The sequence below is a fragment of the Coffea arabica genome, chromosome 9c (assembly GCF_036785885.1).
Source record: "Coffea arabica cultivar ET-39 chromosome 9c, Coffea Arabica ET-39 HiFi, whole genome shotgun sequence".
Classification (NCBI taxonomy): domain Eukaryota; kingdom Viridiplantae; phylum Streptophyta; class Magnoliopsida; order Gentianales; family Rubiaceae; genus Coffea; species Coffea arabica.
Window position 1 is genome coordinate 41,076,565 of NC_092326.1, and position 19,940 is coordinate 41,096,504.

Consider the following 19,940-nt stretch of genomic DNA (forward strand, 5'->3'; position numbering starts at 1 on the left):
AAAAATTCTACAAAGGGGGCGTTTTGTGTATCGTTTTCTATGTTGGGGATCTTCGCATTTAGCAAATGCAAGCTCCTAGAGCTCGCATTTGCTAAATGCGAAGTTGACATGAATTTTGACCCAAACGAAATTAAAAAAAAAAAAAAAAAAAGCGCATACCTCGCATTTTCTAAATGCGAGGTCATGTTGACCTCGCATTTGCTAAATGCGAGGTCTACAACCACTCATTTCCTTAATTCTTTTTGACGTTTGATTAATACGTATTTGGACTTTTCAACTTTAGTAAATATTTAAAAGTCAGTACCACTAAATATGTCACAGTTATGATTTCTTGGCTGTAAAGTTGTGTGAATTTCATTTCACTCGACAACAGTGAGACTAACAATAATCATTTTTTGCATTTAAAACAGCGATTGGTGGATTAAAAAAATTGGCGAGTTTTGTAGCTTATTTGGAATTAGTCGGAAAAGGGAGAAAATGTTTGGAAAATTGCAGTTGGTGTAATTAGTGCAGAAGTGTGATGATCCGAGCTCGTATCCTATAAAACCCAGAAGGATCCGACCTCGGGTCGTTTGAAGAGCAAAAAATTAAAACAGGAGATCCGAGCTCGGATCATTCAAGTTCCAGTTGGATCCGAGACCTCGGATAAACTTCAGCAGTTGTGGATCCGAGCCATGTAGGATCCGAGGACTAAAAGTACAGATACGCCCTCGGATCTGTTCGCGGATAAAGCAGAAACGAGGGTTCGTTTCTGCACTTTTCAAATATTTCTTCCCTCTTCTCACCGAAACCCTACCCCCTTTTCTCCAATCTTCTATTTAGTCTATCAAATCTCCAATCCTTCACCATAAACACCTCCGTAACCCTTGTATGATCATAAACCGTAAGCTATTTCACCACAAAACATCATCAAAAGTGGATTTTGATATTAAAAAGGCAATTTTGGGCCGCACGGAATTTGTTTTATTTGTGGGTAAAATTGGACTTGTGTCTCCCTCATTTGTCATCATTATCATCCTCCAGCATCCTCATTTACATTTGAGGTAACAATTTGCAATTTCTTTTGAGATTTTATAACTCCTATTTTTGGATATTTTTTTTAGTTTTTGAGTAATTGTGATAAAAGCTTATTTGTTGAAATTTCTTGATACAATTGTGTTACATTGTGATAATATATACATTTAGTTATGGTTGTTAGCTTAGATTTGAGAAATTTGTTAATATCCTCCTGAAATTTTATAATTTTTCTCATGAAAGCACACTAGACTTTTGTTTGCAATTTCTTGTTTTCGTGTATAATTTGCATTTGTTTGCTTGAAATAAGTGCATCTTTATGCAAATTGATGATAAATTGTGGCAAGTATAGTGGGTAGTTATGTATTGGTTTGAAGGAAAGTGCCAAAAGTTGAGAATTGTTTGAATTGAAGATGTTTTTCGTAAGCCTGATGTAAGACGCTTCGATGAATTGATGTTTGGGGAAGCTTAATGTTATAGCATAGTGTCATTGATAGTCTACTTGACTTTCAAATTTTATTCCAATGTTACAAATGGTTTTAATTGTCAAAGTATTGGAAGTATTTAGCGTATCATGACAACCTTGTTGGTAATATTCATTCTCAATGTGAGAATTGTATTTGTGAGGTCTTACGTAGATTTTTTGCTTGAATTTTTGGTAAATGTTGGCAGGTAGTTTAGCCCTTTTTCAAGGGGAAACTCTGCCGAAATTTTTTTTAATTCTTATTTAATACGTGCGAGCAAGTTTCTACGATTTCTAATGAACGTTCATCTTGCTTTTGGTATAGGTATTATGGCTCGCACAAGAAGGTCTAGAGCACCGACACCTCCATCTTCGTCGACAGAGGAACACACACCTTCCTTGCATGAGGAGTCACCTGAAGAGGAATCTCCGTCACCAGAGCCGCCACCTCGCTCTCGCCGGAAGACCGCGTCTACTAGCCGTGACGAGTCACCTCCGGACTACGATACCACTCGATTCACCTCGCTTGAAAACCAAATATGGTATGAATTCGGCTTAGACAAGGAGATTATCATCGAGAAGCACTTGGCACCGGAAGTGGATGCACACTACCACATCTCCACAGCATTCAAGCGCCTTGGTTGGGAGAACATCTTACAACTTCCCAAGCATTACTACCCAACCTTGGTCCGGGAGTTCTAAGCCAACGTGGAAAACAAAGAAAGCCACAGTGGCAATGTCATCGTCTCGTGGGTTCGAGGCAAGAGAGTGGCTCTTACTCGGGATACACTGGGACAGTTCGTCAAACTCAAAGACGAAGGACAAGATATCAAATTGACGAAGGAGTTCAAGGCGCGAGACCCTTGGCAGGTGGGAGAGGCGGTTGGACGCCTCAAGGGCCAGTATAGAGAGAGAGGAACTGCGAAGAAGCTTACAGTTTACGCCGATTCATTCGAGCATAGGTACCACCTAATCTTCTACCTGTTTGCCTTCAATGTGGTACCAAAAAAAAGTGGAAAACGGGAGCTCCGCAATAGTGATCTCTACTTTTTGGACAAAATGATGCATGGTGTGGGTGCGCAGCTGACCGGCATTCCTCTACCCAGCATTATCATCAGTTATATGCGGACTACAGCTCGCATGAGGGCCGGCGAGACCTGCTTCGGGTTTCCAAGACTGCTATCCCTCATATTTGAGAAGGTCAAGGTTCCTCTTGGAACCGAGCGAGCTATCGTCACCAGGTCTGTCGAGGAGGTTAATACCTCTATACTCAAAGCTTTGGGCATTGCTACGGATTTTGGAGCTGCTCTGGTTCGAGACACTGGAGAGGCATCGACTTCCGCCCAACCTCCTCCGCACACTGAACCACAAGTGGAAACTCGAGAGGCGGAGGCACAGCAAGCTCTTCCTCCTCCTGTTCCTCGACCACCACCTCCTCCGAGATCAAAATGGCAAGAGCTCCTAAATGCCATTTGTTGTATGGAGGGACGAGTCGTCGAGCGTATCGATCAAATGGAGAGACGGATGACGGAGCGACTAGACAGGCATGATCGCCGTCTTCGGGCGATGGAAGAACACTTCAACATCCGCCGGTCGCCTACTCCGACACCTCATCAGGAGGAGGGCCATATTGGTACCTCACAGGGTCCTCACGGAGCGGAGAAGGCAATAGACCCTCGTTCCGAGCAGCCATGACGCTCAGTAGCGGCTTGGATATTTTATTTCTCTATTTTGCTTTTATTTTGTTAAGACAAGCTTTGTAGTTTTGTTATTGGATTATCTTGTCCAACTTAGGTAGTTTCGTACCACTATGCAATTAGGATTTTTAGTTTTTAGGAAGTATATTCGGTTAAATAAGCAAAATTACCTCGCTTGGAAATTTGCATGATTAATGATATTTGTCATTTTCACTTAATTTCGTTAGTAAGTGCTTGATATAGTCACGATAAGGCCAAATTGCAACAAAGCTATGCTTAAATGACAAAAGCAGTTGATGCCTAAATTAAAGAATAATATAATTAATTTTCTGCTCCAATGAATCATGTACTGGGTAACAAGGGGGCATGCCTTTTACAAATGTCTACAGGAACTTATTTAAGGGTCGTCTAAACGAATTCAAATTAGTGGATTAATGCGTTAATTGACTTAACACCGTGAAGGTTATTGAAGTATGAAATTCATGCACGAACTGAAAGAAATGTAAGGGCTAATTAAGAAAGAAACGCAGAACAGATTGGGAGCAAAATTGTACAAATACAGGAAAGGCGTAAAAAATAAAGCGTAGGAGTTGCTGCACCCGGATCCGAGGCGCGGATCCTTGTTGACAAGAATGATCCGAGGCCTCGGCTTTACTTCTGCCGTAAGGGATCCGAGGTCTTCTGTATCCGACCTCGGATCTAGAAGGGAAAGTCCACGGACCACTTGGATCCGCGCACGGATCCGTATTAACAAGTTAGATCCGAGGCCTCTGATGTAGTTCTGTAGTAAGTGGTTTGAGGTCGTTAGGATCCGACCTCGGATGTACGATGGAAAGTCCACGGATCATATGGATCCGAGCTCGTATCTATTATCACGAGACAGATCCGAGGTGCGGATCTGTCTCTTTCCTCAGGTCAATTGGCAGAGCCGTTTTGCTACATCTTTCTCACAGGTTTTACAGCTATTTTGCAGAGCTTAACCTTCAATTGGCTAAGTTTGCTTTTACCTTTGTTCACCTTCCTCTCAAGTGGTTAGTTAATGCGCATGTTATCATATTTAAATTTCAAATCATCACATTTCCTGATTGCAATGTGTTATTTACAATTCCATTCCAATTGTGACTTCCGTAAGATCATAAGAAGACATACAAAATAAAATATTCTTTTCGTGCCCTTGTATTATTTACATATAGGCATTTTTTTTAGACTGAGTACCTCGCATGTTGTCCAAGTGAATTTTTATCAGATGATTATGGAGTGATTATTTCTAAATTAGAAATGAGAAAATATGAGATCAAGCTAGACAATGGATATTGCACCGACTCAGATGGATGACAAAAAATGTATTATGATTAATATAAAATTTTTTGCTAAAAAAATTTTTTTGACAAAGTCTCCCCTTAAAAGTGGACAAAACTCCTGCCAGCAAACCCAAAATGCACCTGAAGATTTTCTCATACCCATATTTCCAGCAACGTGTCCAAATATTTTAAAAATAAAACTACTATTCGCCAAAGTAAAGAATATAAACAATATATGAAACAAACAACAACTACAGAATTAAAGTGCTGAATATCAATGATGTCCAAGTCTTCCATGAGTGCCACATCCTCTGGGTTTGCGCACTCTCTGTGATCGACGTGGCTGGACTGGGATCGCCTCCTCGACTTGAGTAATCTGTGACTCAAGTCTAGCATCAATAGCTTGGAAACTTGGGCCTTCATCTGTACCTCCTACATGTTGTTCACCACTTGCAAGATGCAAGTCTGTAAGGGGCGTAAACTCCGCCATAGGCACTGGCGACCTAGGATGGCGGCTGTACATACGGCTGCCCTGATGCTCGGTAGCCTGTGACCGTCCATCACATCCAGTTTGGACGGTGGGGTCTGGTGACCGGAGTCTACGACGGCGTCCACCACCATGCTGACCTCCGTGAACATTCCTAGGAGCTCTTTCAAGGCGACGGGGGTCTGTTGGTTGCGGAATTTGCTGGGGTACTAGTGGAGGGCGAAATGCAAGTCGGGATGACTCCCCTACAGTGTCCAATGTCATGGATGCAAAGTCCTTCATTGCATTAAAATAAATCGTGTGTTGTTCGTCACTCTGTGCGACACAGGTCTCAGCCATGTAATATACTTGAGACATAGCATCCATCTGGAGATATAATGTTGGGATGAGTCGGCTAGAATAGAGTTAAATCTTAACAACTTGGGATTTGTTTGAAGGATCTGTTTGAGTAATTGTAAGGAACACTTACTAGATATTGTGCTCTAGCGCTATCCCCCTGAAAGCCCTCCGGATAAACGGGATGCCTAGTAGGATTTGAAATATATAACACTGTCCGCTCGCGATACCATTGACGATACTCATCGGACGGATAGGTAGGATCTTCAGTTACAGCACCGTCCTCCACATGCATAGGCCGATCAGTCCACACATCAATATATGGTGCATGTCTAGTTATCCAGTCTTGATTCCCCTTGCCACGACGATCAAGAGAATGCAGTGCCTGTTGATTATCGGTCAATCTTAGATCAGGCACGGGCTGATGATATCCAAACTGTCTCATAACTCGATTCGGAAGATGTGGCTCGACAACTTCCCAACATATGAGATACGTGACAGATCTCCAAATGTCGTGTCCTGCAGTACAATATGCAGGCAGAGATGCGAGAATATCGTCCGAGTACGGCTGCCATATAAACTGCAAAGCCAATAGTTATTCAATTTCGCCATACACACAATACATCACAATATTCATGCTCGTTTTTACATCTAAATTCATGCTTAGTGTACCTCTCGGGCACGTAAGCCTGTCAACTGATCTCGGAATACAGATACAACATGTCTTGCCACTCTGTGTACATCAAATTGAACATTCCACCTGAGGGAACGAATTGGAAAAATATTTGTCAAAGGAGATAGTTGAGTCGTATTAGTATTACAGAAATATATCTGATATATACATACCGAGCTCCATATGGACCAGGATAGTGCTCTAACGGCTGCACACGATCAGGGCGCATTGTTGGTATACGTTCCCACGCCCATAGCTGTAATTTATTATATTTGAATGTATGTGATGACCGTATAATCATCACCTACTTAAAGTTTAACACGTTGAATCTGGAGGAAATGTACCTGAAGCAAAACTAATGGTCCCGCAATTGCCGATCTACAGGGAGATGTGGCGTTACACAATGATCGATACAGAGTTGCTAATATCGCGCTTCCCCAACTATATTGTCCAACAGTTTTCAAATCTCGTAGTAATGGCATATACAATAGGGGGACTTTGTTACCGGACTTATCTGCTAATAAATGACCGCCTAATAGCAGGAGCAGGTATACACGGGCCCGCTGTCTACATTGGACATCCGAAGCTGCAGGTGTCAACTCTGTATCTAAGACTCTAGCTAAACAGCCTAATTTGAGACGCTGCCCATCAAAATCTGACATCGCTGGATAAAATCCAATCAACTCCCCACATAAATTCCTCCACTCCTCAACACTATGAGATGTATCAATTCCTATAACTGGAGGACCGTCTATGGGTAGACCCCACAGAACCTCCACATCCTGCAAGGTAACCGTAGTCTCTCCGACGGGGAGATGAAATGTATGCGTCTCGGGCCGCCACCGCTCCACCAAACTAGTTATCAAAGCATGATCGAGCATCATATATCCACAATCAAGCACCCCTTCAAAGCCAGCCAATCGAATATACTGTCGAACGGTCTCAGGGATAGGTGTATGCTCCCAAAAGTGCCTATCACACCGCCTAACATCAAGCTGCTCACCTGCAATGTGCCCGTGAAATATAGAATGTGCCCGGTGTGCAGTGCCTGCTGAGATAATATCATACACGAATGGCCCCGGATGCAAGGCTGCATGTGTAGGAACGTCGGCCATACAGAAAATAATAGCTGCAAATGCATTATGTAACATATAAGGCTACTACACATTTAGATAGTAGATTGGTAGTTGCTAAAACTAATGCAACACCTGAAATATAGGGATGCTAAAAATGACACTTAAAAATATAACGAGTAAAGTACTGATAAACAGAATGACATAGCATAAATCATATTAATTCCATAATCCAACATACTGACATAACAAACGTTTAGTACACTGGTTCCCATCCCTAAAACGGATGATGTCAAACTCTAAAATTAGGACAATTTCTTCTATTGTGACCCGACTGATGGCAATTTGTACACCTTCTTGGTTCCTCCGGATCTCTCTCGTCCATCTCATTCCGAATTCTTCTAGCTCGTACCCTCCCCGCCCGACGGGCAACATATTTACTGCGATCTGCCTGTAACTCCCAATCCGGTTGGAGCCAAGTATCCGGATGTGGCAAAGGGTAGAACTTTCCTGAATACTGAACTGTCCATCGCCTTTTTGTAAACTGCGGATCTACCTGCGCCCCCGGATTATCCCTGCGATGCCTGCACACGGCCAACACGTGGGAACAAGGAAGTCGGTAGCACTGCCACTTACCACAAGAGCAAGATTTTTCCAAATACTTGACCGTTTGTATATTGCCCCCTTTGCCGTCCACACGGCGGCCAGTCGTCACTTTATACACTCCTGCAGAGCCATCGAACTCAACAACCCGGTGGCTTCCCGCTTTCTGATCCGAATTCTTAAACTTTCGCCAAATCTTTGGAGGAAATGGATATTTGCAGTGTCTGGCATCCTCCTTTCTTGTTCTAAACAACTCTACTATCCGATGAAAAGTCAAATCAATACAAGCCCGGATAGGCAAGTGACGTGCTCCTCTAAGTACATTATTGTAACTTTCGGACATGTTAGTTGTGAGAATACCCCAGCGATGGCCACCGTCATGAGTTAGACACCACTTCTCGGTTTCAATGTTAGACAGATAGGTCCATGCATCTGGAAATGTGCTCCTTAATTCTCGTTTGAATGCCCTCCACTTGCGCAACTGTCTGGCCCTTCCCAGTGCCCAACACAACTTTTTTAGGTTCAAACCTTTGAAGTGAGTCATTAGGTTACTCCTAACGTGTCGTAGGCAAAACCTATGAAAGGCCAAATGTTCTTGCCAATAGTCAAAATTTTCCATAGCATGAATAATGCCGGGATGCCGATCTGAAATGACACAAATGGGATACCGATCGCGGGCGACGTGGTATCTAAGTTGCTCCATGAACCAAGACCAACTAGAAATGGTCTCCTCGTCGACTATGGCATAAGCTATTGGAATAATGTGGTTGTTGGCATCCTGCGTCACGGCAACAAGTAGTTTGCCCTTATATTCGCCACGCAAATAAGTGCCGTCAACACATATTACCGGCCGACACATGTGAAATGCATCAATAGCCGGTGAAAAGGCCCAGAACACATACTTAAATGTCTTCACGTGATCCGTACTACCCGAATGGTGTAACCACCTGATAACGGTTCCCTGATTTGACTTCACAAGCGCGTCAAGATATTTTGGTAGTTCGGCAAAATTTGTTTCCCAAGAACCAAAAACAAGTTCAATAGCTTTGCGTCTGCCGTACCACGCCTTTTTATAAGAAACATCCACCTTCAGCACCTTTTTAACATCACTGACTATGTTCTTTACTTTGTACCCAGGATCGTCTTCGATGCTATGAACAACGTGTCTAGCAATAACCGAAGATGTTAGACTAGCATTGCTATTACTCATCAAATCACCCAGACAATTGTGATCGTTCACCCACCTGGTTATTTGCCACAATCCGTGTGTCTTTTTCTTCACTGCTCGGACACACCAGTCGCATGGAGGTTCCGATGAGTCGGCTGCAGTGGTGAAGCTCCTTTCAATTGCGGATTTACATTTGGCAACCCAGGTATTTCTCTTACTCTCAACAACCCTGAACTCCCTATTATGAGTGATAGACCACATTCTAATAGCCCTGCTCAGCTGTTGTTTGCTCTCAAACCTCATATGCAGCCTTATATTATTATTTTCCTCACTAAATGTCACAATGCGCTCCAACTCATCGTCATCTGTCATATACTCGTCATCATCTATGTCTCCAAGGTTAGAGAAGAATTTCAAACCTCGTGGAGCATACAAGGGGTTGCTAGATGCATCAAAAGCCCGTTGGTTCTCAAAATCCAGGTGGACTCCATGTTGTCCAATATCGCCATCTGAGTCACTGCCTGACACATCAACCGACTCAGATTCCTCTGCATCTTCCACGTCATGCTCCAAATCATCATCTAGGGGGCTGTTGCAATGGCTTGGACCGGCAGTGAAATCCAAGCCATAACTACCAAGATGATCCGGCGATTCTGGATGTCTAAAACTTTGAATCGCGTCTAGGCCCTGAACAGATTCAACATCCGTCCTTAAGCCTGATGTAAGACGTGGCTCTAACGAGTCCCTACCACAATATCCCTGTGCCCATTGTGATACCGATGCCGTCTCAGGTACTGCTGTGCTAGAGCTTGGTTGAAATCTTGTCGGATCCATGCATGCATGGACAAGCGACATCATCGGACCTAAATTAGTATTTGGTGAAATGAATGTCCCGGTGACTCGAGGATTTTGGAATTTTTCATCCTTCTCGATATACAGTTCTGCGGTGTATGGAACAATTTCAGTCCATACATCGTACATTATCGCAAGAGTTTCATCATCAACCACTGGGGACACGTTATAAGAGCTCCGGCCACAAGGTTGGCGGAGAAATATATTCAACTTGAACAGCCCCCTATCGACCCCCATATATTCATAGATTCTATCCACCAACTCATCATATCCAATCCTGCATCGTAATGAGAATGTACGGTTGCAGGTACGAGGCAAGTAACAAATTGACCCATCCTCGTAGTGTAATTTACCTCCCCAATAAAGAGACACGCGCAGAGGTCTTTCTATAGACATGCGTGTGGAAAGAATCCCTATTTTGGAATAAAATAAGTTAGCTCATGCGGTACAAGAGTATACATCAGATAACAATCCCTATCCATTGTTACTGTTTCATGTGTGATACTTAGGACAACTCACCTTAATCGTGTTGCATGTGCGTTTAAGGTACAAGTTAGTAATCGTGTGCTGTAGTCAGCATGTCATTTTCCATGTGTGTTTGTGTCACCCACTGAGTTTTCCAAACACATAATTATGTGGTCCAAGATAAGGTACTGGAGCAGAGGATCTGGGGTGCAATGAGGGATTTGTTCAAATGAACCACCTCGTTCCCGTAGATCTTGCTTGTTCCGATATACCTTTTTGGATCTATTCACCCAAATTCAAAGAAAATATGCGTCGGTAAACTAGATAACATAGGTATAGAAAACATACTTATACAAAATAAAAAAATGTCCACGCAAGGGGGTTACTTTGGTGTCCCAAATCCGACAAGGGAGGTGTTCAAGCATTTTAAATGCGACCCCCATATATTCGCATTTCTCAGTTTATGCTCCTTACCAATTCCTTCACACATATTAACAGCTTAAGAGTGTATATTTATCTCATTATTTGTTCTTACTTTGTAAAACCCTTTGTTTCCTTTCTGTTGATGCCAAGGACTAAATCATGATGATTGTCTTTTCTTGTTTTTATCATTTTTTCAACTTTTCTATAAAATGCAGATGAACGCCCAACATTTAATCCAACCATAATGTTTTCACAAAAAATAAAATACCAAAAATCCCAACAAAGGTGAGTCCTCACATTCACCTTTTCTTTTTTAAAAAAGAATTGTGGATGAGTTTTTCTCTTCCCAAAAATGGGGTTTATTTTTAAGGACTGTCAAGTTAAAACTAAATAATATCCTCAATGACGAAAACTTTGAACGCTAAAATTCCTTATATGAAAGCTTGGTATGATAGAAGAAGAGCTATTGAGCTTGTTTATGGCGTTTCGGTTACCGATTTAGTTGATTTACTCACCTATGTGGAAGCGTTTGGCCAATTAAGTAATATTAGTCTATACTTAAAACACCCTTGTCGCATGGAATGTTTTTTAAATTCGTCATCAAATTTGCGAATTTGTCAAACACAAATTACACAAAGGCCTCCGGCTGCTTATTGTTTCTATACGTGAAAAGCATCATAGAGAATCCAATAGCCAATACAAGTATTAGAATTGCAAAGATCACGCTGGATGAAATTGGAACCCCCTCACTTTTGATGCCCACTAATTTAACTATGGCTTGAATCTGATATATATAGCATCATTTTCATATCGACAATTGGCAAGTAATGGTTATAGTCAGTCCATTAAAAAGAAAATAAACAAATCAACAGAAACCGCATATGTATAAACATTTTGTCTTATACACAAAAAGCTTTGGATAAAGAAAGAAACGAACCTTCCTGTACAGAAAATCAAATCATGTTTCATCATACAATCTTTGTGTCACCCCACTTTGGTTAATAAAGTTTTCTAATTATAGGATTAAGTGTTTACCTATAACAGCCAAAGATTGAAAGACCGGCAACTATGACAAATGGTAGCCAGAGATTATTATTGAACGAGTCATGCTTATTATATCTATGTTACCCTGTTATACTAACCTAGCAAGACAAACAAGAAGATGTGTTCAACAACTGAAAAACATGTTTTGGAAGATTCTGCCAAATTCTCACTTCACTTCACCAAGTAACCAATCGAGTTCACCAAGTAACCAAGGGAAACTTTCTACATGCTTCAAGATCAGATTATAATATAACTTCACAATGGCATGGTTATCAATTACTGAATTAAGTGACAGAAGGGACCATTAGATAGGCTGTCGAACTTCAAGACCGAGGGCTTTTTTTTTTTTCTTTACTCCACTTTTTCAGATAATACCAGAACAAAAAGGCTTTTACTTAGGCCTTTGGTGGAATTTAGCAGTGAAGTACTGGAATTTAACTGTTTAGTACCCAACACCTAAATAGATCCGAGGGCGTATGTGTTCATAAAGTCCTCGGATCCGACATGGCTCGAATCCACTATAACAGAAATTTATCCGAGGTCTCGGATCCACCAGGAACAGGGGGATCCGAGCTCGGATCCCCCTGTTTTAATTTTTGGCGTTTCAAATGATCCGAGGTCGGATCCTTCTGGGTTTTATACATTCGAGCTCGGATCATACGCCCAAAAATTACAGCAGTACATATTCATCAACGACATAACTTAAACAAACAAAGGGAACAAGGACAAACAAACCTGGTATAATCTGAGCTGGGTAGCAGTTGAGAAATGCAGCGGCGGCGAAGAGTGTGGTGCAGCGGCGAAGATGCAACGGAATTAAACGGACAAAGGGACAACCAAAACCCAGCTGCGATGAATTGATGGGTAGCAGCTGAGAAATGAGATTCGAAATTGTGCTCAAGCGGGAAACCCAAGAGTGGCTTGGAGGCTGAAGTCGGTGGAACTTATGCTTCAACAGGTGAGTTTACACAATTGCGGTCAGAATCCAAATTTTGGTCAAAAAAGCTTGCGTACTTCGCATTTCTTGAATGCGAGGAAACAAGCTCGCATTTTTTAAATGCGAGCTCTTGAGCTCCCAACTGACGATCGTAGCTTGTTTTTCTTTTTTTTTTTAAACACCTACCTCGCATTTGTGAAATGCGAGGTACCTGAACTCGCATTTCACAAATGCGAAGATCACATTTGTGGAAGCAGACCTTTGAATCACCCTCTTTGTAGTATAACTTTTGTTTTTCATCACAAAATAAGAATTTTCTCGCCTATTCAAGATGCAATTTCTCAAATTGACTCATTGCATCTGTAACTTTTCACATATTATATATGAGGGTATTTTTGGTATTTCATATTATTACCGGCTCCCCAGCCGGTTAGCAGGTAAAAGCCAAACAAGTCCAAAGCACAGGGGGGTTAAGTGGGAGTTTCTAAATAATGAGGAAGTTTCGTGTCAATTTCCTTAACCACAGGGAGGTTTTATGTACTTTACCCCAAAAACAAATCTAGTACCCAAATTTTCAACTATTGAGCACATTTAGTACCCTTGACTGATTTGTCCCAAATTACTACCGAACAAAATTATGTCATAGTCATATGTCCGGCAACTATTGTATAAAAAATGCCAAAAAAATGTAAAATTTTCTTCTGACACTAAGTTATCACATAAAATATCCTTTTGATACTAGGTACTAAGTTTAAGGACTAATAATTTTATCAATTAAAATATTCTTCTGACACTAAGTACTAAGTTTAAGAACTAATAATTTCATCAAAAGGATATTTTACATTTTTTGGCAATTTTTATTAATAATTGCTAGACATGTGACTATCACGTGACTCTTTCACGTAGCAATTTGGAAAAAAACCCTCAAGAGTACTAAATGTGCTCAAAAGTTGAAAGTTTGGGTATCAAATTATTTTCGTCCAAGGTTTGAGAACTAAAAATGCTCATCTGTCAAAGTTTAGGTATTAAAACTGCATCTTTTTCTTTAATTTATTTCCCTATACAGTTATAAGATTATTTAGTATAATTATAAGGAAAAAGTGCCAAATTTTTCATGTCCATATTTACTATTTGATAAATAATTATAATAATAAATATATTACTATGATATGATATTTTTTATGGTATTTTATTATGGATTTAGATTTATAAAATAAAAAAAATGTTGAAATAATTCATTTAAAGTTTATAATTTTTTGAAGTAGTGGGATTATCATAAATTAGTAGTGCTTTTGGGCCATTTCTTTTTTATTTATTGTTAATTTTAATACCAAAAAATAGAAAACAAAGATCAGCAAAAACATTGGATTACATATAAAATTAACTCATCAAAAAATCACTAGTTCAATATTTGGTTATAATTGAAACCTAGAGGCAATAGTAGTAGTTCTACAGTTTTATTGGCGAAAAATTTAAAAAAAGGAATAAGAAGGAAAAAAATGAAAAAATAATTTTAAAACTCATTCTAAATATAAGCATACCAAATAAGAGAATTTTATTAAAATATTTAAGGGTAAAATTAGTATTTTAAATGACAAAGGAGGTATATGTAATTTTTCAAATCTCAGGGAAGCTCAGTGAAATTGTTAAAAACCTCAAGGGAGGTTTCTGAAATTATCCCTAAATGTAAAGGTGTTTAAGTGCGACTAATTCAGACAACAATTTCGCCTACCGGACCTTGGACTCTTAGTTGAAGTAGGGAAATTAAAGTGGCTATTAAGAAGAAATTGAGGGAAGAAATGTTAGGCTTGTTTAATAACTCAATTCAACACTTAAATTTAATGAATTTAGATTTTAACATGTGCAGATGCATTTAATAACAAAAAATAGAGCATTGACATTAATTAAGTGACACTGAATTTTCTAAACAAATACCATAAAAAGTGATAAATTATTCACTTATTACTTAATGCAATATACACTCAAATGTATCAGACTTTTAGTACTTAATAATTCAGTAATTTAACCGATTCAATTTTCAGATTTCGAATTTTAGTTTTTAGATTTCAGTTTTTATTGAATGCATTAGTGTTTATGCGATGCACCATATAATTATTGGTTTACGAATGTATACAGGACTTATATAATTAAGTACTCCTGTCTTTTTGCAGTATTGGCCTTGGATAGATTCATAGGCATATGTCCCTGAAAAGAAAAAAAATACCAGAGAAACATGAAGGAACCTCGAATTGAACGTCACTTCATTTTAAGCGCTTTCATCAATATTTTTTTTGAGACTTCTCGTGCCATTTCTCCGATTGCCTTGCTTGGAACATTTCCTGGCTATTGATTCAGAGTCACTTTCACCGATAAAATCGACCATTTCATTCAATTAGTGGGGTTCTTGATGGTGTCTCTTTTGACATTCATTACTGGGGCAAATATGATTACCACAAGAACAACAGGGAGCATATATGGTACTTTGCAGCACTCTAGCTATATGGCCTAACATTCATCTTTCGTTGTTCCGGCCGGCGGAGTTATTCCCGACTAGGGTTAGATCAACATGCCATGCCATGCATGCACTAAAATGCTGCATCTGGGAAGTGGGGTGATGATCCGTGCATTTGCAGTGGATGCAAAGGTACATGCAAGATGTCAAGTTTGACAAAACTGAGAGAGCTATACGTGATAATTTTGGCCTTGACAACTACAAATGCACGGGAGATCAGACCACTAGAAGAAATATGATGAGGCAGAGATGTTGGCCAAAATCATGAGATTCAAAAGATTGATGAACCCTCCATAACTCGCCGGCCGGAAGCCAGATGGGAGTGAGACAGCTGGTTCATCAGCAAATAGCCACAAAATGTTTAGTCAGTAAGACTATCGATTGGATATCGTTTGATACATTAGTCCATGATCCATCTTACTGTAAAATGTAAACTAGAGATCTTGCTCCAACCAGGGAGATGGTGAATAGGAAGTCTTCACACCGCCGTCCAACTTTCCTTGGATGGATCGACTCCCGTCCAACTTTCCACTGTTCCCGGTACATCTACACAAGTTTCGCGCTACAGCACTGATAGGCATGAAGCACTTGAAAGCCAGCAATATTTCGCGCTAAAACCAAGCAAACATTATATATAGACGGTGGCAGCTCAACCAAAATCCTTCTCCTTTTCCGCAGCAAAGGACCATTATCTACCTGAGAGAGCTTCTCACTCCACATATACCTGCCTCTAGACGGACCCCCGGAGCATGAACTAAGATTTTCATTCAAGTTGCAACTGAAAAATTAAGTACACCGAGTCCAATTACTCACCGCTCTCTGATTTCAAAAACACATGAAACACAGTAGTGTGATAGGTTCAGTGATACAAAAAGTAAGTAAATATTGGATATCAGATCCCATTGCTTATCTAGATTTTCTCAAAAAAGATTGATGTTACTTATTTGAGGGTTGCATTTTTTTTCATTACATATCAATTTGAAGAATTTGATGCTAAAGAGAAATTTGGATCATTACGTTTCATATGGAGAGAAGGGATTTGAAGCATACTTCCTGGTAAGTTAGAATTTCGACAGCCCTGAGCCAAAAAATTATGGGAACCACAGTTTGATGCAGCCATGCAGGTGGCTTTAACCAAGAAAAAACTTGGGGACAAGTCCTGGAAAGCTCCTAAATAACAAAATAAAGAAAGGTGGAGGCATCCATGGAAATATTACGTTGTGTCCAAACCTAAAGTAACAATAAACCCGAATTGTTGAGATCAGCAGAAGTTGTCGGTCCAAGTCATCCATAGATGTTTCCAAGGCCAAGAACAATATGCAAACAGTTCGGAGTACTATTATAATTAAACTTGGAATTTAGTTAGCCGGAAAAGGAAACTGCAATTTTGGCATAAACGTCTGTTTCTGTTGGTTGAGAAGAAAAAAGATGGTCCAATGTTAAAAAAATTGAACATTTTACACTTGGGCATTAATAACCTCCAGCTAGATTTACTTGCAAATTTTGATCTCCTCTAGAAAATTTTCTAGCTTTGGTGCGCAAAGAAAGTTTGCCTACGTACGTTCTTCTTGTTTTGCAACATAATTCGTGATCCTAAGAGCGTACTTTCTTCTTGTTTTTGCCTACGTACTATAAGGAAGAAGTGAAGCTCGAATAACATCAATGTGCTATAAAAAGTGAAACCCTTTTTTAATTTATTTTCATAACAAAGAAAAAGGGTTAGAAATCACAGTGTTTCTTAATTACCTGATAATCTTGTTGACACAAGATGCTATAAGTTGCGCTTTAGAAATGAAAGATGAGTTTAAGATGCAGAAAGTACAATCGTGTCGTGTGTACATCACAATGAAGATAAATCTTTGATAAGTTGTGAACTTAATATGTTCGTTAATTTACTTAAGTCCTTTTTTTCCGTCAATATACTCTACTTCAGAATGTTATGGACTCAGATTAGGGTTCTAATGAAATTTACAGACTAACAAATATGTTTTAGATGAATTTTCTCAAAAAAAAAAAAAAAAAAAAGAGGCCAAAATTTAGCGTTCAACTAGCTCAAATTTAGATCAAGGTTTGATTTTGTTTTGGTTCTTGGGTAAGTAAGAATATGTTAGTACTCAAAGGAAAGTAGAACATACACGGGCAAGTCCAGTAAATCACTATAGTAACACAAAATGCTAATAATAATAAAACCCAAGACCTGCTACACTCCTCCACTGTAGTAGCTACGTAGGAGGCATAGCAAGAGAACAGCTACAGAGACAGTAGCAAACTTTACCTCTATGCTCGGCGACCAGAATGACAGAGTTTACATTGTTGTATCTGCAATAATACTACTAATATTTTAAAGAAGCCAAATATTGTACTACGATGACATTGGCCTTGTAATATGTCACAGTTGTTCAATTTTATAGTATTGTTTTTTTGTTATCTGGGAAAAATTTTCTAGTGTAGTATATCTTTACCTATCTATGTTACATAGACATATAATATCCTAGGGAAGCATAAAGCATATCCCTGAGACAAACAAAGCGAAAGCGAAACAACCAAGAATTGGACTGTCAAAAGAAATTGTTTGGAAGCCCGCCCCGTACTACTGCATGACATGCATAAACAAGCTCTTTGTCCATTTCTTGTTCCTAGTCTTTAACGTCCTTGGCTTTAGTTACATTTCTTGATGTCAAATTTCATTATTCCAATGTACATTTCGCTATATATAGTGTGCTAAACTGCTGGACAGAAGACACCAAGTATACCTCAAAAGAATTAACCAGGAAAAAGGCCACCCATTGCCAAAGATGTCCTCAAACAACCTGGCGGTGCTCAGTGCTCTCGACGGTGCACGTACCCAGTTGTACCATTTCAAGGCGATCGTGATCGCCGGGATGGGGTTTTTCACCGATGCATATGACCTCTTTTGCATCTCCACCATCTCCAAACTCTTAGGCCGTATATATTACACTGATCTGTCCAGTCCTAAGCCTGGAAAGCTTCCTCATGTAGTGAACAATTGGGTTACTGGAGTGGCCTTAGTTGGTACCCTAACCGGCCAGTTAGTCTTCGGATGGCTGGGAGATAAGCTAGGGCGCAAGAAAGTTTATGGCCTCACTCTCCTTCTCATGGTCGTTTGTGCTATTTGCTCAGGTTTGTCTTTCGGAAGCAGCCATAGATCTGTCATGGGAACCCTATGTTTCTTCCGCTTCTGGCTGGGTTTTGGCATTGGCGGAGACTACCCTCTTTCAGCTACTATCATGTCTGAATATGCAAACAAGAGAACTCGCGGGGCATTCATTGCTGCAGTGTTTGCTATGCAAGGAGTTGGTATCATTTTCGCAGGCCTCGTTTCAATGATTCTTTCCAAAATTTTCCTCAAATCGTACGGCGGTCCATCATACCATGCGGACCACAAATTATCCACTGAACCACAGGCAGATTACGTGTGGCGAATTGTTTTGATGCTAGGGGCTCTTCCCGCACTTCTCACATTCTACTGGAGAATGAAGATGCCAGAAACAGCTCGTTATACTGCCATCATAGAGGGAAATGCTAAACAAGCCGCTGCAGACATGGGTGGAGTTTTAGACGTTGAGATTCAAGCTGATCAAGACAAGTTAACACAATTCAGGGCTGCCAACGACTACAAATTGCGGTCAATGGAGTTTTTCCAGCGCCATGGACGTCACCTGATTGGCACGATGACTACGTGGTTCCTTCTAGATATTGCATTTTACAGCCAAAACCTAACACAAAAAGACATTTTTCCTACCATGGGACTTACAAGTGCTGCAGCTGATGTGAGTGCTTTGAAGGAAATGTTTGAGACTTCACGCGCCATGTTCTTAATTGCCCTGCTTGGGACCTTCCCAGGTTATTGGGTCACGGTCTTCTTCATTGACAAAATTGGTCGGTTCTACATCCAGCTAGTGGGGTTCTTAATGATGTCTATTTTCATGCTTATAATTGGAGTCAAATATGATTACCTCAACACCAAGGAGCACAAGTGGTACTTTGCAGCTCTGTATGGATTAACATTCTTCTTTGCAAACTTTGGCCCTAATAGCACCACCTTTGTTCTCCCAGCCGAGCTCTTTCCAACCAGGGTGAGATCCACCTGCCATGCCCTCAGTGCAGCATCTGGCAAGGCTGGGGCTATGGTCAGTGCTTTTGGAATACAAAACTACACGCAAGATGGCAACGTGCACAAAATTAAGAAAGCCATGATGATTTTGGCCTTCACAAATATGCTTGGATTCTGCTGCACCTTTTTGGTGCCAGAAACAAAAGGTAGGTCACTTGAGGAAATATCAGGTGAGGATGCAGGCGAAAGTGAGGCGCAGATGACCGACAAACCACCTAAAAATCGACCAGATGCCTCCTGGGAGTGATCGTTCAATGATGTGAGTTTAGTGGCTGAAACTTCATTCATGATTCAGCTGTGTGCCACTATGAGTAAAATAAATATAGTAATATATAGTTGTGAATAATTGGCAAAAGACGATGTCATCTCAGGTACTGCTTTCCACAGCTCCCACAAATAAGAACCCATAGCGCCCTGATCTTCATGTATGATTATCAATGCAAGCAAGCGTCTTTTTTTTTTTTTTTTAAAAGTTGTTTTATTTTCGTTTTTCTTTTCATGAAATTATGAGTCATGAAAGCAAACACATAGATATATAAGCCATAAAAGTCTCTTTTGGCCATAGCTCTGTATAAGTTTCTGTTGTTCAATGTAATCGTTCTTTTACAACAATTGCCTTGTTTCCTCCTTTCTTTCCCCGACCCAAAAAACAGCATAGAACCAAAACAATGATAGAAACATTATTTATCATAATACTGACAATAACAAGATCGGGAAAAAAAAAATCTACAGTCCAGGACAAGGATTCAATGCTTTG

General features: G+C 40.1%; 1 protein-coding gene and 1 long non-coding RNA gene across 2 annotated transcripts; one reads left to right on the forward strand and one right to left on the reverse strand.

Moving 5' to 3' along the window:
• Positions 1–15,284: 15,284 nt before the first annotated feature.
• Positions 15,285–16,216, reverse strand: LOC140014039 (uncharacterized). Its single transcript, XR_011820911.1, has 2 exons — positions 16,099–16,216; positions 15,285–15,826 (listed from the first exon to the last, which is right to left on the reverse strand). It is a non-coding gene; the product is annotated as an uncharacterized lncRNA (long non-coding RNA).
• A 1,586-nt stretch (positions 16,217–17,802) lies between these two features.
• On the forward strand, positions 17,803–19,795 carry LOC113709040 (low affinity inorganic phosphate transporter 4-like). The gene has a single exon (XM_027231790.2). It carries the CDS (start codon positions 17,844–17,846, stop codon positions 19,428–19,430), a length of 1,587 nt encoding a protein of 528 aa, XP_027087591.2. The 5' UTR covers positions 17,803–17,843; the 3' UTR covers positions 19,431–19,795.
• Positions 19,796–19,940: the final 145 nt, after the last annotated feature.

Excerpts from the sequence above, each read along its gene's own strand:
- LOC113709040 (XM_027231790.2), top strand. The coding sequence starts at position 17,844 with ATGTCCTCAAACAACCTGGCGGTGCTCAGTGCTCTCGACGGTGCACGT.